Raw genomic sequence first — 17,496 nt, forward strand, 5'->3', positions numbered from 1 at the left:
TATGGTTGAGTCTAATAAAAAAAAGTTGGACGTAGTTTACTAAAATTCACTGGAATTCGAAATAGGTATTGGGGTTTGAAATTGGTATGGTTATGATTTTTGAAAAGTGAAGGGTATATATTTTATTCCTACATGCATATATTCAACAATATTTTTGACATTCTTCCAGATTTATTTTCATCTAATTATTTTACATTCATTCTTAGCACTTTTTTTTCCCTAGAACAGGAAGAATGAAATGCCTCCCTGAGCAGAAAACATATTGTCAGAAAGAGGAATCCTATTGACAGAAAGATATATGCTTATATTTTGTGGTGCTCCAAGCCACTAAGCAGTGCACATGCTATACAGGTATTCAGTTTGGTTTCTAAGGAAAGATACGTGAGCTCACTGAGACCTTCTGCCAACCAGATCATCTCAGGAACACTAGCTCTGAGTTAGTCTCCACCTTCTCAGGTCACGGGAAAGTTTGTATCAGGAAAAGGCCACGTAAAAACAGGCTAATGTGAAGCTGAAGCAAGCACTGTGAATTCAGTAATCTCATGGAAGTGTGATTCAGGTTTTCATGTACTGAGAATAGTGTGGATGGCCTGTAGGTAATTAATCTATAGTCTATGTAAAAATATTACCAGAGTAAAAATTCAGTGGAAAATCTAACAAATTATCTATTAGGAAAAATGTTAAATCTAGGGCATATGAATTTACCTCTTTAGTAAAAATCTGCATTTTTCTTACTAAACTTGATTTAGGAAAATCGTCATGTAGAACCATGTAGTTTGGTTTTGGATTTTATTTTTTTTTTTAATTTTGGGAATAAGATATAATATTATTGCCATTGTTTCATTGCTTTAAAGATAGACCGTAGATATTAGAGCTCTCTCAGATGTATCTAGTCTGTAATTACCAATTAATAATAAGTCTGTAATTTGTCAGTCTTTTGGTTTTATGATGAACTTTTGCTCTCTTTTTTTCCTGGATATAGTAAGCTATGAATCTGGTTTCTAGACAATCAGTACAGTTTCATGCTCATAAAACTCTACTTCTTTCAGTGGTGTTAAATCTGGAGCAATACCAAGATTACTGTCTCACTCAATACAATGCTTTTAAACTTGTGTGAAAAGAGTATCATACGTGAGCATGGAAGTGTTCTTCTAAAAACATTATTCATCAAAAATTTAATTAAGCTTTGCAATCTTTCCCTTGGGAGAGCACAACACTGAGTGCAACTGGTAGAAGCTGTTGCCACCAGAAGAGACCAACTAAAGCTGCACTTTGCCTCCACTCTCCCCCTCTACTGGTGTGAGCAAAGTAAACAAAGGTGTGCAGTTGTCTTTCTTGGGGCTCTTTTGCTTCTTTAGGGAGTGCTATGGTTTAAGGCACCCACAACAATTTATTATCATTTAGACAATTATTCTATTACCCAATGAGCCCTCCCCACCCAGGAAGGGGAATCGGGAAAAATCAAGGAAACCTGACGGCTGAAGTAAACAGATTTAATAGAATAAGACTAAATAATTAACACTGATAATACTAAAAAAAAAAAACCCAGTATTGATCCTGATACCAGTATAAAATATACAAAGATTATACTCAGCCAATCATATCAGTAGGAAGCCATGCATTCCTCGCTGTAGACAGCAAATGTCAGACACTGCGAGCACTACAGTTTTGGGAGGAAGGGGAGGCCTCAGTGGTCTGGCATCAGGGCAGGACGTTTTTAGGATTGCAGCCATCATAGAAGAGAGAAACTCCTCAGCAAACTTTCTAATTTATATTGAATGTGATGTTCCTGGTATGAAATAATCTTGTTGGCCAGCCTGGGTCAAGTGCCTGGGTCTCGCTCCTCCTCGTCCCTGCACCTGGCTAACTCGAAAACACTGAGACATTGAAACCCACATACCATAGCTGCCTATAAAGTAAATATTTTCACAAATACAGACATCAGAGTCTTCTAAAAGTGCAGTTTTCCCAGGCATTAGAAGAGAAATTAGTCCTGTTCCACTCAAACCAGGACAGGGAGCTATCTATTTTGTTTAGAGTCAGGCACGTGGACATTTTCTTGCTCTGTTGTTGCATAAAATGCATTAAGATGTAAAAACTTGGAGGATTTACTTCAGGTCATTTTTGTTTAGCTAGTACCCATCCATTGGCTAGTTGGTTTGACACAGTCTGAGAAATTATGATGATTATTTTCAGAGGGAACAGTAGGGCTTATTAATCTAACTTAATTTCTAAAAGCATTAGTTCAATGTTGAGTTATTCAAAAATAAAAATAACTGGAATTTAATTCATAAGTAAGCGTTTTAGTTTGAAAGTGATTTAAGAACACTTAGATCTATAGTATCCACACAGGACTAAAAACTTATTTGATTAGCTCAGTTCACTTTTGGTTAGTTTTGATAAACAGTCCCGCAGTGTTAGTTCACAAGAATATAGGAATAAAACTACTTAGTAAAACCAAAACCAAACAGTGTACTAGACCAGTACACTATTTCACCTTTTCATAGTAAGGTAAACTGGCCCCACTTTAAGCTTACATTAAAAAGCTGAGATGGAGCCATAAGCTGTTGTTTGTCTGCGTCAGGGAAAGCATCCTCCAGGGCTGCAAAGCAGGTGGCTGGCGACAGCCATCACTTCTGATCTGGTGCTTAAAATGGGACTCAGCACCATAAGAATCTTTTGCACTTTGAGCAGCGGAAGTCCTCCTTTGTGATCTTCATATGGGACATCCCTGTGACTGCGCCTAGCATTTATAGTGACTCGGTACTTCTACATAAGAGCTATGATTCTGGCAGTATGCTGCTCCCTGGGATGGCTCATGGGTGATCTGTAAGACCCTCTCCAGGGGGTATTGGGAAAAGCATGCCAGAGTTGCACAGCTGCAGCTTTGACATCTATTAAATGATAGATTTTGTGTTAAAGAATGTGTTAAAGTACATTTTTGTGTATATTTTCAGAAAACTTCTTAATCTTTTGCTAGAGCAGAACATGCCTGTCCAGACCAACTTTAACCAAACCTTGTGCAGTGTAGCACTGTGTTCGGCTGCTCTATTCAACATTCAAATGGATGCTATAGACTCAGATCAGCACCCTATACCACAGTATGCTTAAAGCCAGGTTGGTATTTACGCACTTTAATGGTCTTTTTTTTTTTTTTTTCTTCTAAACGATAGGAGAAAATGAGGAAAGTGGAAGATATTGTGAAAGATCATTTGCTATACCTTGATGCTGTGCATGAATTCACAGACTGGCTCCATTCTGCAAAGGAAGAGCTGCACCGCTGGTCAGATACATCTGGAGATACATCAACCATACAGAAAAAGCTCGCCAAAATCAATGTAAGATAACTCAGGTTTCATGATTTCATCTGAGATTCAGACCCTATGCTCTAAAATAGGCCAGAGCAAAAAAGTTGTGGGATCTTGCTCTTTGTGTATTTGAAACTGTGATTACATTGCAGCGAGCTGAAAGCAGGCTTTCTAAGCTATGTTTTGTTTTCTCCTCCCTTCCCATATTAAACTAGTGGAGTAAAAGTACAATCAGACCTCAGTTAGCCACAGCACACGTGGAAACAATTTGCAAGAGCGGAAGCCCAGTGGCATCACCGAAGAATGTGGCTTAGCTGATTAATGAATACTGCTCTGCCCTCACCCCCGAATGTGCTCTCTCCATGAACAGAGCTCTCTGAACGAAAGTTAGAAACAACCTTTCCTGATTTACATGAATGCATAAAGTAGTGCAAGTGTCATTCTCCCCAAAGATGCTAGAAATGTATGGGTTGCTTCCCTGTGAATACTCTCTGCCTTACCCTGGCATCCATTCCTAGGCATCCGAGTGCCTGAGCAAGTTACATTTTCCTGAATGCCGCATTAAAGCAGGCTGTGTGTTTTGCTGATGTTTATGTTCAGATACTTGTGCTAGCAACACTGTAGTCTGCTCCTGTACATGAGACAGCGGGGCAGCGAACAGAGCACTAAATGAAGATTCAGCATACCCAAGATCAAATTTGTTGTGCGCTCTTGAATAGTTTTCAGTCTCCTTTGTGCTCAAACTCCCCGTATATAAAACAGGGAAGGGAGGAGATACTAGTTTCTAGCTCTTAAGAGTAGCAAGAGAATAAATAACATTATCCTGGCATGCAGTGTTGGGGATGATATTTATATTCTCCAGCTTCTTAAAGTGAAAACTCCCAAAATTCCCTTGTAGCATGTGTAAGATTGAAATAGGACACTGCAGAAAGAATTCACTTCTGGGGAAAAGGAAAAAAAAAAAAAAAAAAAAAAAAGACATGTGCAACCAATTATGGCACATCGCAGATCACGGGTAGGCTGTAAACTGCTTTTTCTGAGCAGCGCAGTGGTGTTTTTAACACTGCTATGAGCAGCTCCATAACAGCGTTCCTTATGTAAAAGATCACAACAAAGTTATTGTTTTCCGCATCTCAACCTAAACAATATTTGCAGCGTCTAAAAGAAGTTCTTTCTCCCCTAAGCTTATGGAAGCGTCGGATCCTCTGTTTACTCCAGGCAAAGCCGAGTGTTTATTTCCCCCCGTCTCCTCCGGCAGCCTTTCGCAGCCCCCCCGCCGCCGGACCGCTGCCGCCGCGGGACCCCCGCCCGGGCGGACGCCCCCCTCCCCTCCTTCCCGGCGGTGGCGGCGGCGGCAGCTCCGCGGGTTACCATGGCAATGTCGCCTTTGCAGGAGCTGGTCGAGTCCCGGCAGATCGGGGCGGGACGCCTGGGCCGAGTGGAGACGCTGGCTCCCGCCGCCGAGCGCGGCACGGCCGCCGGCGGCTGCCAGCTGCTGGCCGCCGAGATGCGGGCCCTGCAGTCGGACTGGAGGCAGTGGGAAGAGAGCGCCTTCCGGAGCCAGAGCAGCCTGCGGGACGTGCTGAGCCAGATGGCCCTGTCGGAGCAGGAGTTCGCCGCCCAGGTGGCCCAGCTGGAGGAGGCCGCGCAGCGGTTCGGAGGGCTGCTGGCCGCCTGGGCGCAGAGCCTGGTGCCCCCGGACAGCCGGCTCACCGACGCCGAGGTGGTGGAAAGCTGGCGCAAGGAGAAAGTAAGGACACATCTCTTTCCCTAGCAGCTTTTCGGTTGTAAATGTATGGGTGCCGTGGGCAGAAAGCTTCTGGCCAAGAGGCGCTATCAAGTAGAAGGTGATAAAATGTATTTATGAAAAATATTTCTATGAAATCCCAACTTTCCAAACTTTTTTTTTTTTTTTATTGCAACTGTAATCGGAGCACAGAAGATGTTTCTCTGCTGGACAAGGCTTAGCAAATGCTGCCTGGATCTTAAGATGTTAAAAACAGGGCTTGCCTCTGAGAAAGCGAAGGAGCTTTGCACAGCAGCTCTCAACTTCTCTTCCAAGTTGCTCAGTGTTCCAAGGCAGAGCAGCACTTGATCAGGGAAATGTGAAGCATTTCCTAAAAGCCAAGTAGCAGCTGGAGCCATTTCTTACTTGTAATTTATCAAGAGCATGTTGAGCTTATACTTTTCATTTCTTGAAATAACCTTCACATTATGCACGTTCAGATCTTGTCCAATATTTAAAGAAGTTATACTGGAAACCAGTATCCTTGCTAATTGCTTTGTTATGGAATGCAATGGAATTTAGAGAAATAGAGAGATTGTTTCTGTTCCTGATTGTCTTCTAGCAAAAAAAAATCCACATGTATGTATCACACACACATTATATATAAACAGATATATTCACAATGATCAAGATATATGCTTGTATGTTTCTTGACTACTGTGTATCATAGATGTTGAGAAAAAATACAGAGTATTGCCCTTTCAGGGTAGTGTTGTAATAGCAGTTTCAGTAAAGGAAGAGAGGTGTGTGATGCCTGCTTTCTGATCCCTCGGCTGAAGAAATATTCAAAAAACCCCAGAACACCTTCTCTTTGAACTGAGATTATAAATCTCCTCCTCCAATGTCTGTGCCAAGTTGTTTCTGTGGCTTTCCCTTTCACAGAATTCCCTGACACAGATTTATGGAAACTGCTTGCCTGAGTGCCAGTATGTGTCTGTGGGAGTAACAAAGCTGACAATACATTGGAGCAAATAATGGTACAAATATGCAAAGTTTTCCATGTTTATGTGTTTTAAAAAAGGAAAGGAAGACATCAACGTACAGCAACAGTTACCAGACATTTTATTTATTTTGTAAATGGAGAAGTACTAAATTCAAAGGGTATTGCTTTTAGTGGTAATATACATACTGTGTATGTACTGTAGCTCTATGCAGCAACACTTCATTTAGATGAGACAGTTGTAAACTTTGGCTAATGAGGAGAATGCAGAGGAATCTCCAGACTTACTATGGCCAGCCCTACTATGTAATTTTATTTATAGTTAGAGGAAATGTGACAGTAATCCTTCCATTTCTGGACCCCAGGGATAGGCCCCATTGTAAACGTAAAATAGCACTGCAGCTTTCCATTTCCATTGCCTCATGGTGATACTGTTGCCATGTAAGCCAAGGCCACAAATTAAAAATGCATTTCCTACTTCTCAGAATTAGCAAGCTCGTTCCGTTATTCTGTTATGCTTAAGATCTGTTCCTTTAGGTATGCTCAACGTAAGAGCAACAGAACTTGCACTTGGAATTCAGCAAATTATTTTGGTAATTGTCAGATTCAAAATTAAATCCAAGTGGCTGCAGCAGTACTATCAGTGTTTCAGTATGGAAAAACACCACAGTTAAATGTACCCTGTTTTGCAAGTTAATGCTCCTGTTTGTTAATAGGTTATGCCTAAGGCTGTATGTCATCAGAATAATCTTTTAGTAGTTATTTAGGTAGGTTATTTGAAAATGAAAAATTTCATTGAAAAAAGGCAATTCTAACCCTGTGTTACTCTTAGGACATGTTTTCTTTATAAAAAAAAAAAAAAAAAAGCTGACAGTATTTATGGTGATTCCTGCTCTACACAATTTGTGACATCCTGTGTTTAAGCAACAGCCATTGTGTTGTTATTCCTAATGTTTTCAAAAGAAGTGCTGTGTGTAGTTCAACATAAAGTAAGATAAACAAAAAGTCATTAGTTTACATTTTTTTTCTAAGTGTCACTGCTATTACATAATTACTTAATTCAAATGCTACTTTATATGGCATCGAAGCAAACTGGTAGTGTGACTATTTCAAGTATATTTTAATGATGGTTGAACAGATTTCTGTTGTATGAGTGACTCAAAGCAGATAAAGTCCATAATACGAACATAAGTAATGTAAATCAGAGGAGTTCTGAAAATCTTCTGTAGCAAAATATTTTTTCATACGTGCAAGAACATGTGAAAGTTCGTACACATAATACATCTGAAATGTCTCTAGGCTTAATTTTACAGGGATTCACTGCGATCTATAAATGCAAACAGATCTCAGTAGTGTTAATATAACCAAGCTGTGATTATGGGCTAAACCACTGTTATTCATTGCCAACGCATGCTTATAGTTTTGTTTTTCTCAAAATGGATCGTTGTGTTTTTTCTTCCTGGCAGTTCAGGTATTACAAAGAAGCAATATATATATTTTAAACTTTTTTTTTTACTTGCTCAAAAATTCATGATATAGATCTTAAAAAATTAATTTCACAGCTCTGCAGACGTTTTCAGGAAAAGGAATGTGAAGGAAGCCTGAAGTTGCTTCTGGGCAGCAGACACATGAGCTGAATCTCTGGCTTCTGTCCATTTGCTGTTCTTACTTAGTCTGCTGATTGGCTTAGACCCTTGCTAATATTTCTTTTTACATTTGATTTACATAAAGAGGTATCTGTTTATTGCAGAGTTAGTTAATACTTTACGGTGAAAACTCAGTGAACATTTTTATCTCTATCATGTGGATTGTGATATTTTGAAATTTCACATATATCCTGCATATATTTTCATGTACGTAATTTGTACCTTTTGTGAAAATTCAGTTTTGTGTAGATAAATAATTACAGACTGTTTGCTACGTATATTTTCAATCATCCTTTTTTATATATATTCAGAAATACTATTTGGGGACTTCCTTGTCCCACTTCCATGTCCCTTGTCAAATCTGTATTCCCTTTATATTGCACATTTCTTCCAGATTGGCACTTAGATTTAGCCAAACTGATCTATTTGTGCCAAACACTCTGCCCTGCCTGTGCTGCAGAATCTCTGCCATGGTGAACGTAACTAGCTAGAAGATTGTCTTTTCTCCCTGGTAGTTTAAGAGGAATGCCTGAAGAATTTAGCTTCTAGTGGGCAAGGAGCCAAGTCTGCACTGCTCATTATGCTGGAGGAGCTGGCGGGATTCTTCAGTGGAGATGCTGTGGACGTCAACAAGGACTGTTTTTGTTGGTGTGGTTATCACACCTCTCCCAGTGACGTAAGCTTAGCCAACAAAAGCATTTTATTTTTTTTTTTTTTTTTTTTGTTGGCTTAGCTGTCTCCAAAGCAAGAGTCTTTCCAGTGCAGCAATGACAAGCAGCAACCCATTTACTCTCACAGGACTGTGGGCAGCTGTACTTTTACATTATGAAGCTCTCTGTGAAAGAGTTGAAGATGTTAAAAGCTTTGTGTGTAAATTAGTTTTCTGGATACAGCTTGAAACAGTTTTTAATGAACATGCTAAACTCAAGCTAATTATATTTATAAAAACATATATTATTTGCTATTCCCTAAATGTATGTACTTTTATACATATACAGCTAATTGGCAATACTGTAGCTCATTTACTAAGATGAAATTTATATCTTAAACTGTTCTTTGAGAACATTTTGACCTAAGAAAGTTGAGGCTCCCATAAATTTGGTCTCTAGAAGCTCATAATTTCAAATAAGCTTCTGTTGGTTTCTTTTGCAGGTTTGACTGCAAAAATACTCTTGAACATGAATGTGCATAGATCATAAATGAAGTTGAATTTGAATTCTGATAAGTTTTGATTCAAAAGAATTTATTTTTTTTTTTTTTTAATTTAGTCACCAATGTTGTTCATTTGTTCTCTTTTAACAGGAAACATTGGATGCTCTGGTAAAGTCTGAACATATGACAGATGAGATCAAAACTCAGTTAAATGATCTTTGTAGATTTTCCAGAGATTTGAGTACTCATTCTTCAAAAGTTTCAGGGTTGATTAAGGAGTATAACAGGTACACATTCATCTTGTTTATAGTTAATCAGTCCCTGGGGGGAGGTAGGCGGGCGGGCATGAGCTGTCTTTTAGGGAAACATTAATTAGAATTTTTGAATCAGAAACAGAGGTGTACAATGATTAAAATCACTATTTTGATTTTGGTGTCAATAGAGGTTTTAAAAAGTAGCAATTTGGTGGCTTTTTTTTTTTTTTCTAAAAGCCAGATTATGCCACTAAACTCATCTGAAACTAATGTATATCTACACCTGACCTATTACAGGAGAAATCCTTTTAAGAAACTGTGAGGTAGCACTATGAGTGATTTGTCTGAAGGGAAAATAAGCTATACCAGCAATTTAAGATCTTTCTCTTAATTTTGTGGTTCAGTTTACCCTTCTCTGACCCGCTGGCTCTATGAAACAGGGGAGGTGGCATTTGCTTGCTTTCTTGCTTTCTCTCAGGTCATCAAGCTGATTTACTTGGGAGTATGACACCTGCATTTCAAACACAAGATGCTGTTGTCTCTTGCAGGAGGTTATAGTTTTTGACTTCTGTAGTTGCAGAAGAAGGATGTGATAACCCAGATTGATCCCTTCTAATGTTACAAGCTTAACTGAGCCATAGAAGTAAGAATTATAACCATTGTAGTTCCATGTCCTGTCCCGAGAGAGAGAAAGGGACTTGCAGAAACTGTTCATGCTTAGATGCAGAGTCGCTCTCTGGAAACACCTATACCTGTCATATCTGTGACAGTTACGTCCCAATTTACATGCTTCACTTTTAAGGAACTGAAAGCTTCTAATGGATTTTCTGGGTGCCTCAGTTAAGTGCTTAAATTTGGTAGGAGGAATCCAGGTTAACTTAACCTTACCATTGTATTTCAGAGAACTAAGTAATAGCGTTGTCACCTAACAGAGTCCTGCCTTTCCTCTCTCCTTCCCTTCTTCCCTCCCTCTGTTCTGCTTCCCTGATGTGATAAATCCAGCCTCTGCCTGCAAGCTTCAAAAGGATGTCAAAGCAAAGAGCAGCTCTTGCAGCAAAGATTTCGGACGGCTTTCAGGGACTTCCAGCAGTGGCTGGTCAATGCGAAAGTCACCACAGCCAAATGCTTTGACGTGCCTCAAAATATCAGTGAAGTTTCAGCAAGTCTGCAGAAAATACAGGTAAGTATAGCAGTGAAATATTAGTCTAAGGGAGAACCAATCAGTTTCATATAAAGCTCAGATTTAATTTTTTGGTTAATTACCATTTTTTGTTACTGTTGTTCTTGTCAGCACTAACGGTGACTAATTGCAAGGAAATAAGCCCTTATTTTTTTTCTTTTTTAATCTAGTTTGATTAGTTTAATTGTTGGGCTACAGTTTGTATGTAGTCATTGTCTCTCATAGTAGCTTTTCTTGCTTGTTTCTTTTCTACAATAGGAAAAAAAATATGTTTCTAAAGTAGGAGAGTACTGTAAAATGAGACCAATATCAGAATCGGGACTTAGTACCTAGAATTTTTTCAGTTATGTAAATATTTTGCCTCATATATGAAAGTAGAGCCCTTATAGTGCAAGAATAGAGTTAAATTAATTAAAATGTATGCAGTGCAAGCAGGCATATAAAAAGTATATTTTTCACATAAAGCTAAAACAAGCCCAAACAATTCTGTGGAAAGGAATGCCAATTAAAAATTTATTTTAATAAAGCAAGTGAAAAAAATACTTTTATGAATAGACTACAACTATAATTTTAACTGAAAATTGCAAAGTGAGAATTACATAATGAGACTGTTAAACCTTCTTTTAGATAGTACAACAGAAGAAATTCATATCAGTTTCTCAGAAAATGCGAAAACCCAAACTGCTTCCTCCTCCTTTTGATAAATTCACTTTTCCTTGCTTAAATGGTTTACTCAAAAGTGTCAACAATACTGTATTAATACATCAAGTCTTTGACTACCCCAAAATGAAAATACATTTAGAGGAAATACCAGGGAAAACAAATCCTAGTAGTTTTTGACCTTGAATTGAAGAGTTTTAGCAAGGTTTGCTGTTGGGTTTTTTTTCAACAGTGGTAAGATATTTTTTTTATTTATTACTGCAGCCCCTTCTCATCATAAGACCTTACTTTGTTCTCCTCCTCCCAGAAAGCTGCTTTAGATGAAATAGACTTTTTTGTTATGCAGTAAATGCTTTAGGACTTCTAGAGGTGTATTGATAACTTGTATAAACTTAAATATTTTTTTTTAAAGTTAGCACATTTGTCCTCATTAAGTCACAAGGCAATTATATCTTTGATTTCAATATAGTCAGAACTTGAATCAGGTATCTCAAAGGTAACAGACCCTTTGCATTCTCTACTAAGACCTCTAGCGTAACACAGAATCAGAATCTGACTTAGTAATTTTTGTATCAAGACTGTTACTTCTGAATGTGGATGTAACCTTGGAATTTAATGAATCTGGCTGTTTCCTTACATTTCTGTATAATTCTTGCACATGCATTTTTCCATTCACTTCGTGCATGCCATCACTGTGCAAGATTTCTGTGAAGAAAGATACTTTCAAAGACGGAAGGTAAATTAAGGGTGCAGAGGAGTAAATCACGCAGCTTAGACATTGCTGCTCAGGGTCTAAGCATCAGCCCACAGCCCTATAGGCTCATTGGAAGTGTGTGCGCCTCAGGGTGGGTCCCAGCTCCTGCCGTTACCTGTGCCAGGATACTGGTTCCCTGAAATGAAACTGGAGATTTAAAGAAGTATAATACCCAACTAAATGACCAGCAATTGTCTCATGAAATGCAGAATATACAGGTAATCCTAGAATCTTAATGTATTCATTAATTAGACATATGGCACTTCTGGATTAAGTAGCTGTTGTCCCAAAATCCCATAAATATAAACAATATTAAAATGGAATGTATCAGAAGAGGAGTTAGCATGTTAATGAGCAGAAACAGTAAATTCTTGCCTCTATTAAATTTTCTCGGAGCTTGCCATTGAGCTTTACTGGGACCCAAAGTTCACCAATTAGCTTCTTTTATTACTGTTTTTAGGAATTCTTATCGGAAAGTGAGAATGGACAACAAAAACTAAACCTGGTAGCGTCCAAAGGAGAACTACTGTGCTCTGTTTTACCAAAGGACAAGGCTAAAGTTATCCGGGACAAATGCGCTTCCGCTAAAGAAGACTGGAAAAGTTTTATCACCACCCTCCACCGGAAGGAATCTGCATTGGAGGTACTGAACTGGTCACAGTGGGGAAAGATTGGATCTTAAGTTCCTCTTTGCTTTTTGTTTCAAACAGCACAGTTTAGATTTCCTGTATAGCTGTAAGAGTTCACGATGTGGCAGAACTAAAATAAATAGCACTTTTCAAGAAGTCTCATTTTTCTGCTTACATTTTACTTCTGTTTACTTACATCCTTACAACTTGATTCCACTTTGATTTAAGTAGGGTGTTTCACGTAGAAGAGTGCTGTTCAGAGTAACTGAAGGTTGGAAAGACAGCAGTTGCTCAAATTCACTAACCTGAATCTCGTCACATGTACTGGATCACTAAAACACAATCTCTTTTTTAAGGACTGTTTTAGCACAGATTTCTGACACTGTTGCTGACTGAACAGTCCCAGTACAGTGGGTAAATGTTGTCTCTCAAATTGCAAACTGGTGAAATGTAATGATTTATTTGAGCAACTTTTTTCAATAAACTCCAATGCCTTTCTCTGTTCAGAACTTACAATTCAACCAGCACAGAAGGTGAATATCTTAAAAACATAATGTCTTTTAAGGTCAAAGGTTTTAAGGTCAAAAGGTCTTAGCTGGAATTCCCTGCATAGTGTAGGAGAATTAAAGTTCTTAGGCATTCCTATTTCAAACCAATGCTGCTTAGCTAATGGAGAAAATGTTTAAATACATTTAATATATTGTGTAGGAAAGCCTTTACAAAAAAAAAAAAAAAAACAAACCTCTCAGGTGGCAAGGACTTACCTTTCTTTGTCTTAGGGTTGCCATGGATTAGAGGTTAATCTTTTTGACCCAAGCATTTTTGAGTCTCATAGGCTTAGTTTTTCATTCTGATATTTAATTGAAGTGATAAGGCTATAGCTAAAAAGAAAACTAAATCAGTCTGGGGGAAAAAAAATAGAAATAACTAGGGCAGAGGAGCTATGCTATCCAGGTTTCTATTCCACATTATTTTTGAAATAAAGCAGAATAAGCCTATAATAAAAATATGTAGGCACCGAAGGAATGCCTACATATACCTTTACACACACATTTTTATAACGAAATTTTACACTGAAACAGAATATAACCAGAATTGGGTTGAACTTAGTCATTCATCACCTAGGAATAGTGGCATCCCATTTAAGGAGGGGTCAGTGTGAATGAATGCAGTCAGATGTTAAGTAATTTGTATCCCAAATTAGCCTTTCTTCAGAGTGCCCTCGCTGAGTTAAACTCATTGAGTCCGAGCTGGTAAGACCTGTAAAGCTTTCAGTTCAGAGGAAACTGGCTTCAGCCTCTCCTCAACTGTGTAGACATATCCCACATTGTGGCTTCTATTTTGCCACTTAAAGAGGTGCTCTTTCAGACTTTTCTTTCCGTGTCTGTTTGTGAGATGGGAAGGAGCAGGGCTGGTGTAATTTATTTTGAAGAGTTGTGTAGTGTTTGGCTGCATTTGTGTATCCTTTTTGTGTGCTTGATCTGTGTGTTGTGCATTACAGTTGTGCCCAGTGCAGTGGGACTGTTGATTAAATTGTACCTGTACCTCTTCCCAGAACTTAAAAATCCAGATGAAGGACTTCGAAGCAACTGCTGAGCCTCTCCAGGAGTGGCTGACCACAACTGAGAGGATAGTACAAGGAAGTAGCAGTCGGCTCCATGATCTTCCTTCCAAGAGGAGAGAACAGCAAAAGTTGCAGGTGACCTCTTATAACCCTTTTTAACACAGCCAGGCTTTCCTGTCCCATCCTCCTGGCCTCATTGATTTCTTACAAAAGCTTGATCATTCTAGCATCCTGACCTCTAAATAAGATGAGAACTGATTTCAAGGATTGCTGTTGATGATCCTGTTTCATCAGGTTCTGCATCTCCACATTTCTTATGACATTCTGCTTCGCTGCTGTAGCTGTATGGTGTGCCTGTCTCAGCAAGCTTGCCATATGTCACTTCTATTTTTCATGGGGCCTTCATGCTTCTCGCTTTCCTCCGTTCTTGCACCCACTCTTAGTATTAACGTGCTTGTGCTTTACAGTCTGTCCTTGAGGAAATAAGCTGCCACGAGCATCAGCTCAACAGGCTAAAAGAGAAAGCTCAGCAGCTGTGGGAAGAGCAAGCTGTCAGCAAAAGCTTTATGCGCAGAGTGTCTCAGTTGTCTTCTCAATATCTTACTCTAAGCAATCTGACAAAGGTAATGCATTCAGTGTATGTGCTTTTAAGCAGCTCATTTAATGTATGTGGGGGAAAGAGACTGAAATGTGAAGCACTGCAGTTGTCTTGCTTGTCTGCTCTGTGGTATGTCTCAGCTATCTTGTCTTTCACACTGGCTTTAGAGAGTAGAAAGGACCTGGATAATTCCATGGAGTGTCAACAAAATGGAATTGTGATATTTTTTTTTGTATTTCTTTTTTAAATGTGTTTTGATTAAAAAATAAACCCCACCTGATTATTCAATAATCAGGTTTGATTTTGATAATTTCAAGCATTGAGGACATTTATTTTTGTAATAAGTAGCACATGAAAGAAGTATTTTTTCAAAACTTAGGGGAGTTATTTTTGTTAGAAAATACAGAATACAGAAAAGTTATTACTTTCTTGCATCCTACAATGATGATTAATAATTTGCATTGTCAGCATCTTAATCTAAACTAAAAAAATTACCTCTTAGGCTGCTTTTGAAGGTTGAAGGGGAGGCATAGGCCAGACCGAAGCATCAGGCTAAGAAATGAGAATTCAACCTAACTCTTTTACTGAGTGATGCTTGACTCACTTCACCATTTCATAGTTCTACTATCTCTATTGTGTAAACAGATAAGAAGGTAGTCATATTAGGACTGTTAATTTTCACAAAGTTCCAGTTGTGAAGGAGGCTTGATATTGAATTAGGCTTATAATTAACTACAGAATGAGAATAATTAAGGATTTTGGAAATGTGTTATAGGATAAAAATTAAATTCAGAAAATATTTATGTTTGGGTAGTTGCTAGGTTTTTAATTTCTAATTTTTCTGTGGAAATAAAAATGATAAAGAATGTCTAGAGCTGTATGACTTACTGGAAATGATTGTATACGTGGCCATAATAAGTTTTCATTACTGCAAAATGAGAAGGGGAAAGATGCCTGAGTTACTAACATTGGCTTATGTGAACAGAACGTGTAGGAGATGTCAGGATGAGAAGAGGGAATCTGAGGCAGAGGATACATATGATCTATGGCAGAAATGGCAGAAATCCTGAAATTCTTTAGATAGCCGTGGATGCTTGAGAAAGATCCCTGTCTGTAACTTCGTAAGCCTGTTTCACTGGCTTGACTTTGGTTCTTTGTCACCATATGAAATACACTCTACTCTGTTCCTGTTCACCTCAGACCTTTCAGCAATGTAACTCGAGCATGAGTGTCAGTAATTTTTCAGAATAATGGCTATACCAATGGGAGATATTGAGGAAAATAGGTCTTTTTTTTCCAAGTATTAATAAAGTAGTGTTGTTGCGGTGGCATAGCTTCAGAAGCTTAAATCTGTCTTGTGCATTGGCAGATTTCACAAGTTATCTTCAGTTGCAACACTGAAATGGAGTTTAGGTGTTATTTACCAGATGTTTAAGAAAAAGTGAAACTAGAAAACTCTCATCTACTTTGGATCAGAGGAGACAATTAGATGAAGCTTTACATTTAGAAAACAAAAGAGGCATCTCTGAAATTTTCATTTGTATATTATATTTGGACAACTTTTTTTTTTTGTGTGTGTGTGTGTGTATGCAAAATTCATTCCATGCTCCAGTAAGTGTACTTGTAATTATCAATGTATGAAGAAAATTTCTGACTGTAGTTTATGAAACACCTTCTAAAGTCTATAAGTAGGTATGGGGAATAAGCAATCCTTTGAATAGCTACTGGTGCTAATTGCTGTATGAATTGCAGGAGAAAGTTTCCAGAATGGATAGGCTCGTAGCAGAGCACCAGCAGTTCTCACACAGTGTCAAGGACCTCCAGGACTGGGTAGCCGATGCAGTTCACATGCTGGATTCCTACTGTCATCCCACTGCAGACAAGAGTGTTTTGGACAGCCGGATGTTAAAGCTAGAGGTATGGAAACAATAGACTCCAAAACTTGCTCTTTTTAGATCTGTAAGAAGATTGCAAATATAGGATACTTTACATTAGTTGTTGTCGTTCAGACATTGATTTTCAATTTGCTCAAAAATAACTCTTTTTATAGATGAAAGAGGCCATTAGAAGTTTTCTCTAAGAAGGATATAGGGACCTTTATGACATGAAAAACTGCATATATGCAAATTCTTAAAAAAACTCAAAAGATGTTGCGTGGCTGCTGAAGGTTAAATGAAAGAAGTAGGATATTCACTTCAGTGAGTTTAATATGTCTTAGATCTTACAGGTGATATGAATGATTCAAAACAGCTTTTCCTGTAGTTGTTTGCTTTAAAAATGGTGACAACAGTTAAGAAAATAGCATCTATTGATATCACTGCATGAAAGACAGCATTCACACACATTCAAAATGGCTGTGCTCAGAAAACAGTACTTTTCGTATTATTGATGTCTCAATTTTTGAGCCAAAATATGGACAAGACCTTAAAAGTATAAGGATACATCAAATACTAAGAGATTATGGCAAAACACCAAAATTATATTTTTGCCTTTTGTTTGCTGAGTCTTTCAGGTTCCTGCTTTCAGGCTTTTCATCACTTTGTGTAGTGTTAGAAGCTGTTAGTTTGCAACTGTGCAGTTTCAGGAGCTGAAGTCTCTATGCTGACGTTGCTGATGGTCTACTGAGTCTATGTGTTGGTACCTTTGTGTTGCAAAGAGATCCTAGAGTTGTAGAACTGTATTTCACCCCTGTAGAACAGCTTTGTCATCACTTCTTGTTTTCTCTATGAATGAATCATCTTGTTTTCCATTTAAATGACATTCCCTTTGGAATGTCAGCTTTTCCACCCAACAGCACCTTCTCTGCTACACAGTAAGTACCTGCACAGATTCCATGAAAACTTCCTGGCAACTAATTATTTTTTTTTTTTAATGACCTAGACCTACCCTTTGAAAGTCACTTTTTCCTTGTGAAGCGCAGCTGTGAACCCCACTGTCCCTCTTCCAATTGACTGTTTGTACAAGCTGCTAAATTTGATCAGCTTATTTTCCAGTAAAGCCAGTTAGTATATTCATGACCAGTTAA

General features: G+C 38.3%; 1 protein-coding gene across 1 annotated transcript in view; it reads left to right on the forward strand.

Annotated features, from left to right (window-relative positions):
* SYNE1 (spectrin repeat containing nuclear envelope protein 1) overlaps nt 1–17,496 on the forward strand; it is a 255,963-nt gene that overhangs the window by 93,782 nt on the left and 144,685 nt on the right. The window contains exons 53-60 of the mRNA XM_074162789.1: nt 3,174–3,338; nt 4,702–5,058; nt 8,983–9,119; nt 10,089–10,266; nt 12,141–12,323; nt 13,865–14,008; nt 14,341–14,496; nt 16,224–16,388. Coding sequence (XP_074018890.1) covers nt 3,174–3,338; nt 4,702–5,058; nt 8,983–9,119; nt 10,089–10,266; nt 12,141–12,323; nt 13,865–14,008; nt 14,341–14,496; nt 16,224–16,388 — 1,485 coding nt within the window. The remainder of the gene's footprint in view (nt 1–3,173; nt 3,339–4,701; nt 5,059–8,982; nt 9,120–10,088; nt 10,267–12,140; nt 12,324–13,864; nt 14,009–14,340; nt 14,497–16,223; nt 16,389–17,496) is intronic.

This window comes from Numenius arquata, chromosome 2 (genome assembly GCF_964106895.1).
Source record: "Numenius arquata chromosome 2, bNumArq3.hap1.1, whole genome shotgun sequence".
NCBI lineage: Eukaryota > Metazoa > Chordata > Aves > Charadriiformes > Scolopacidae > Numenius > Numenius arquata.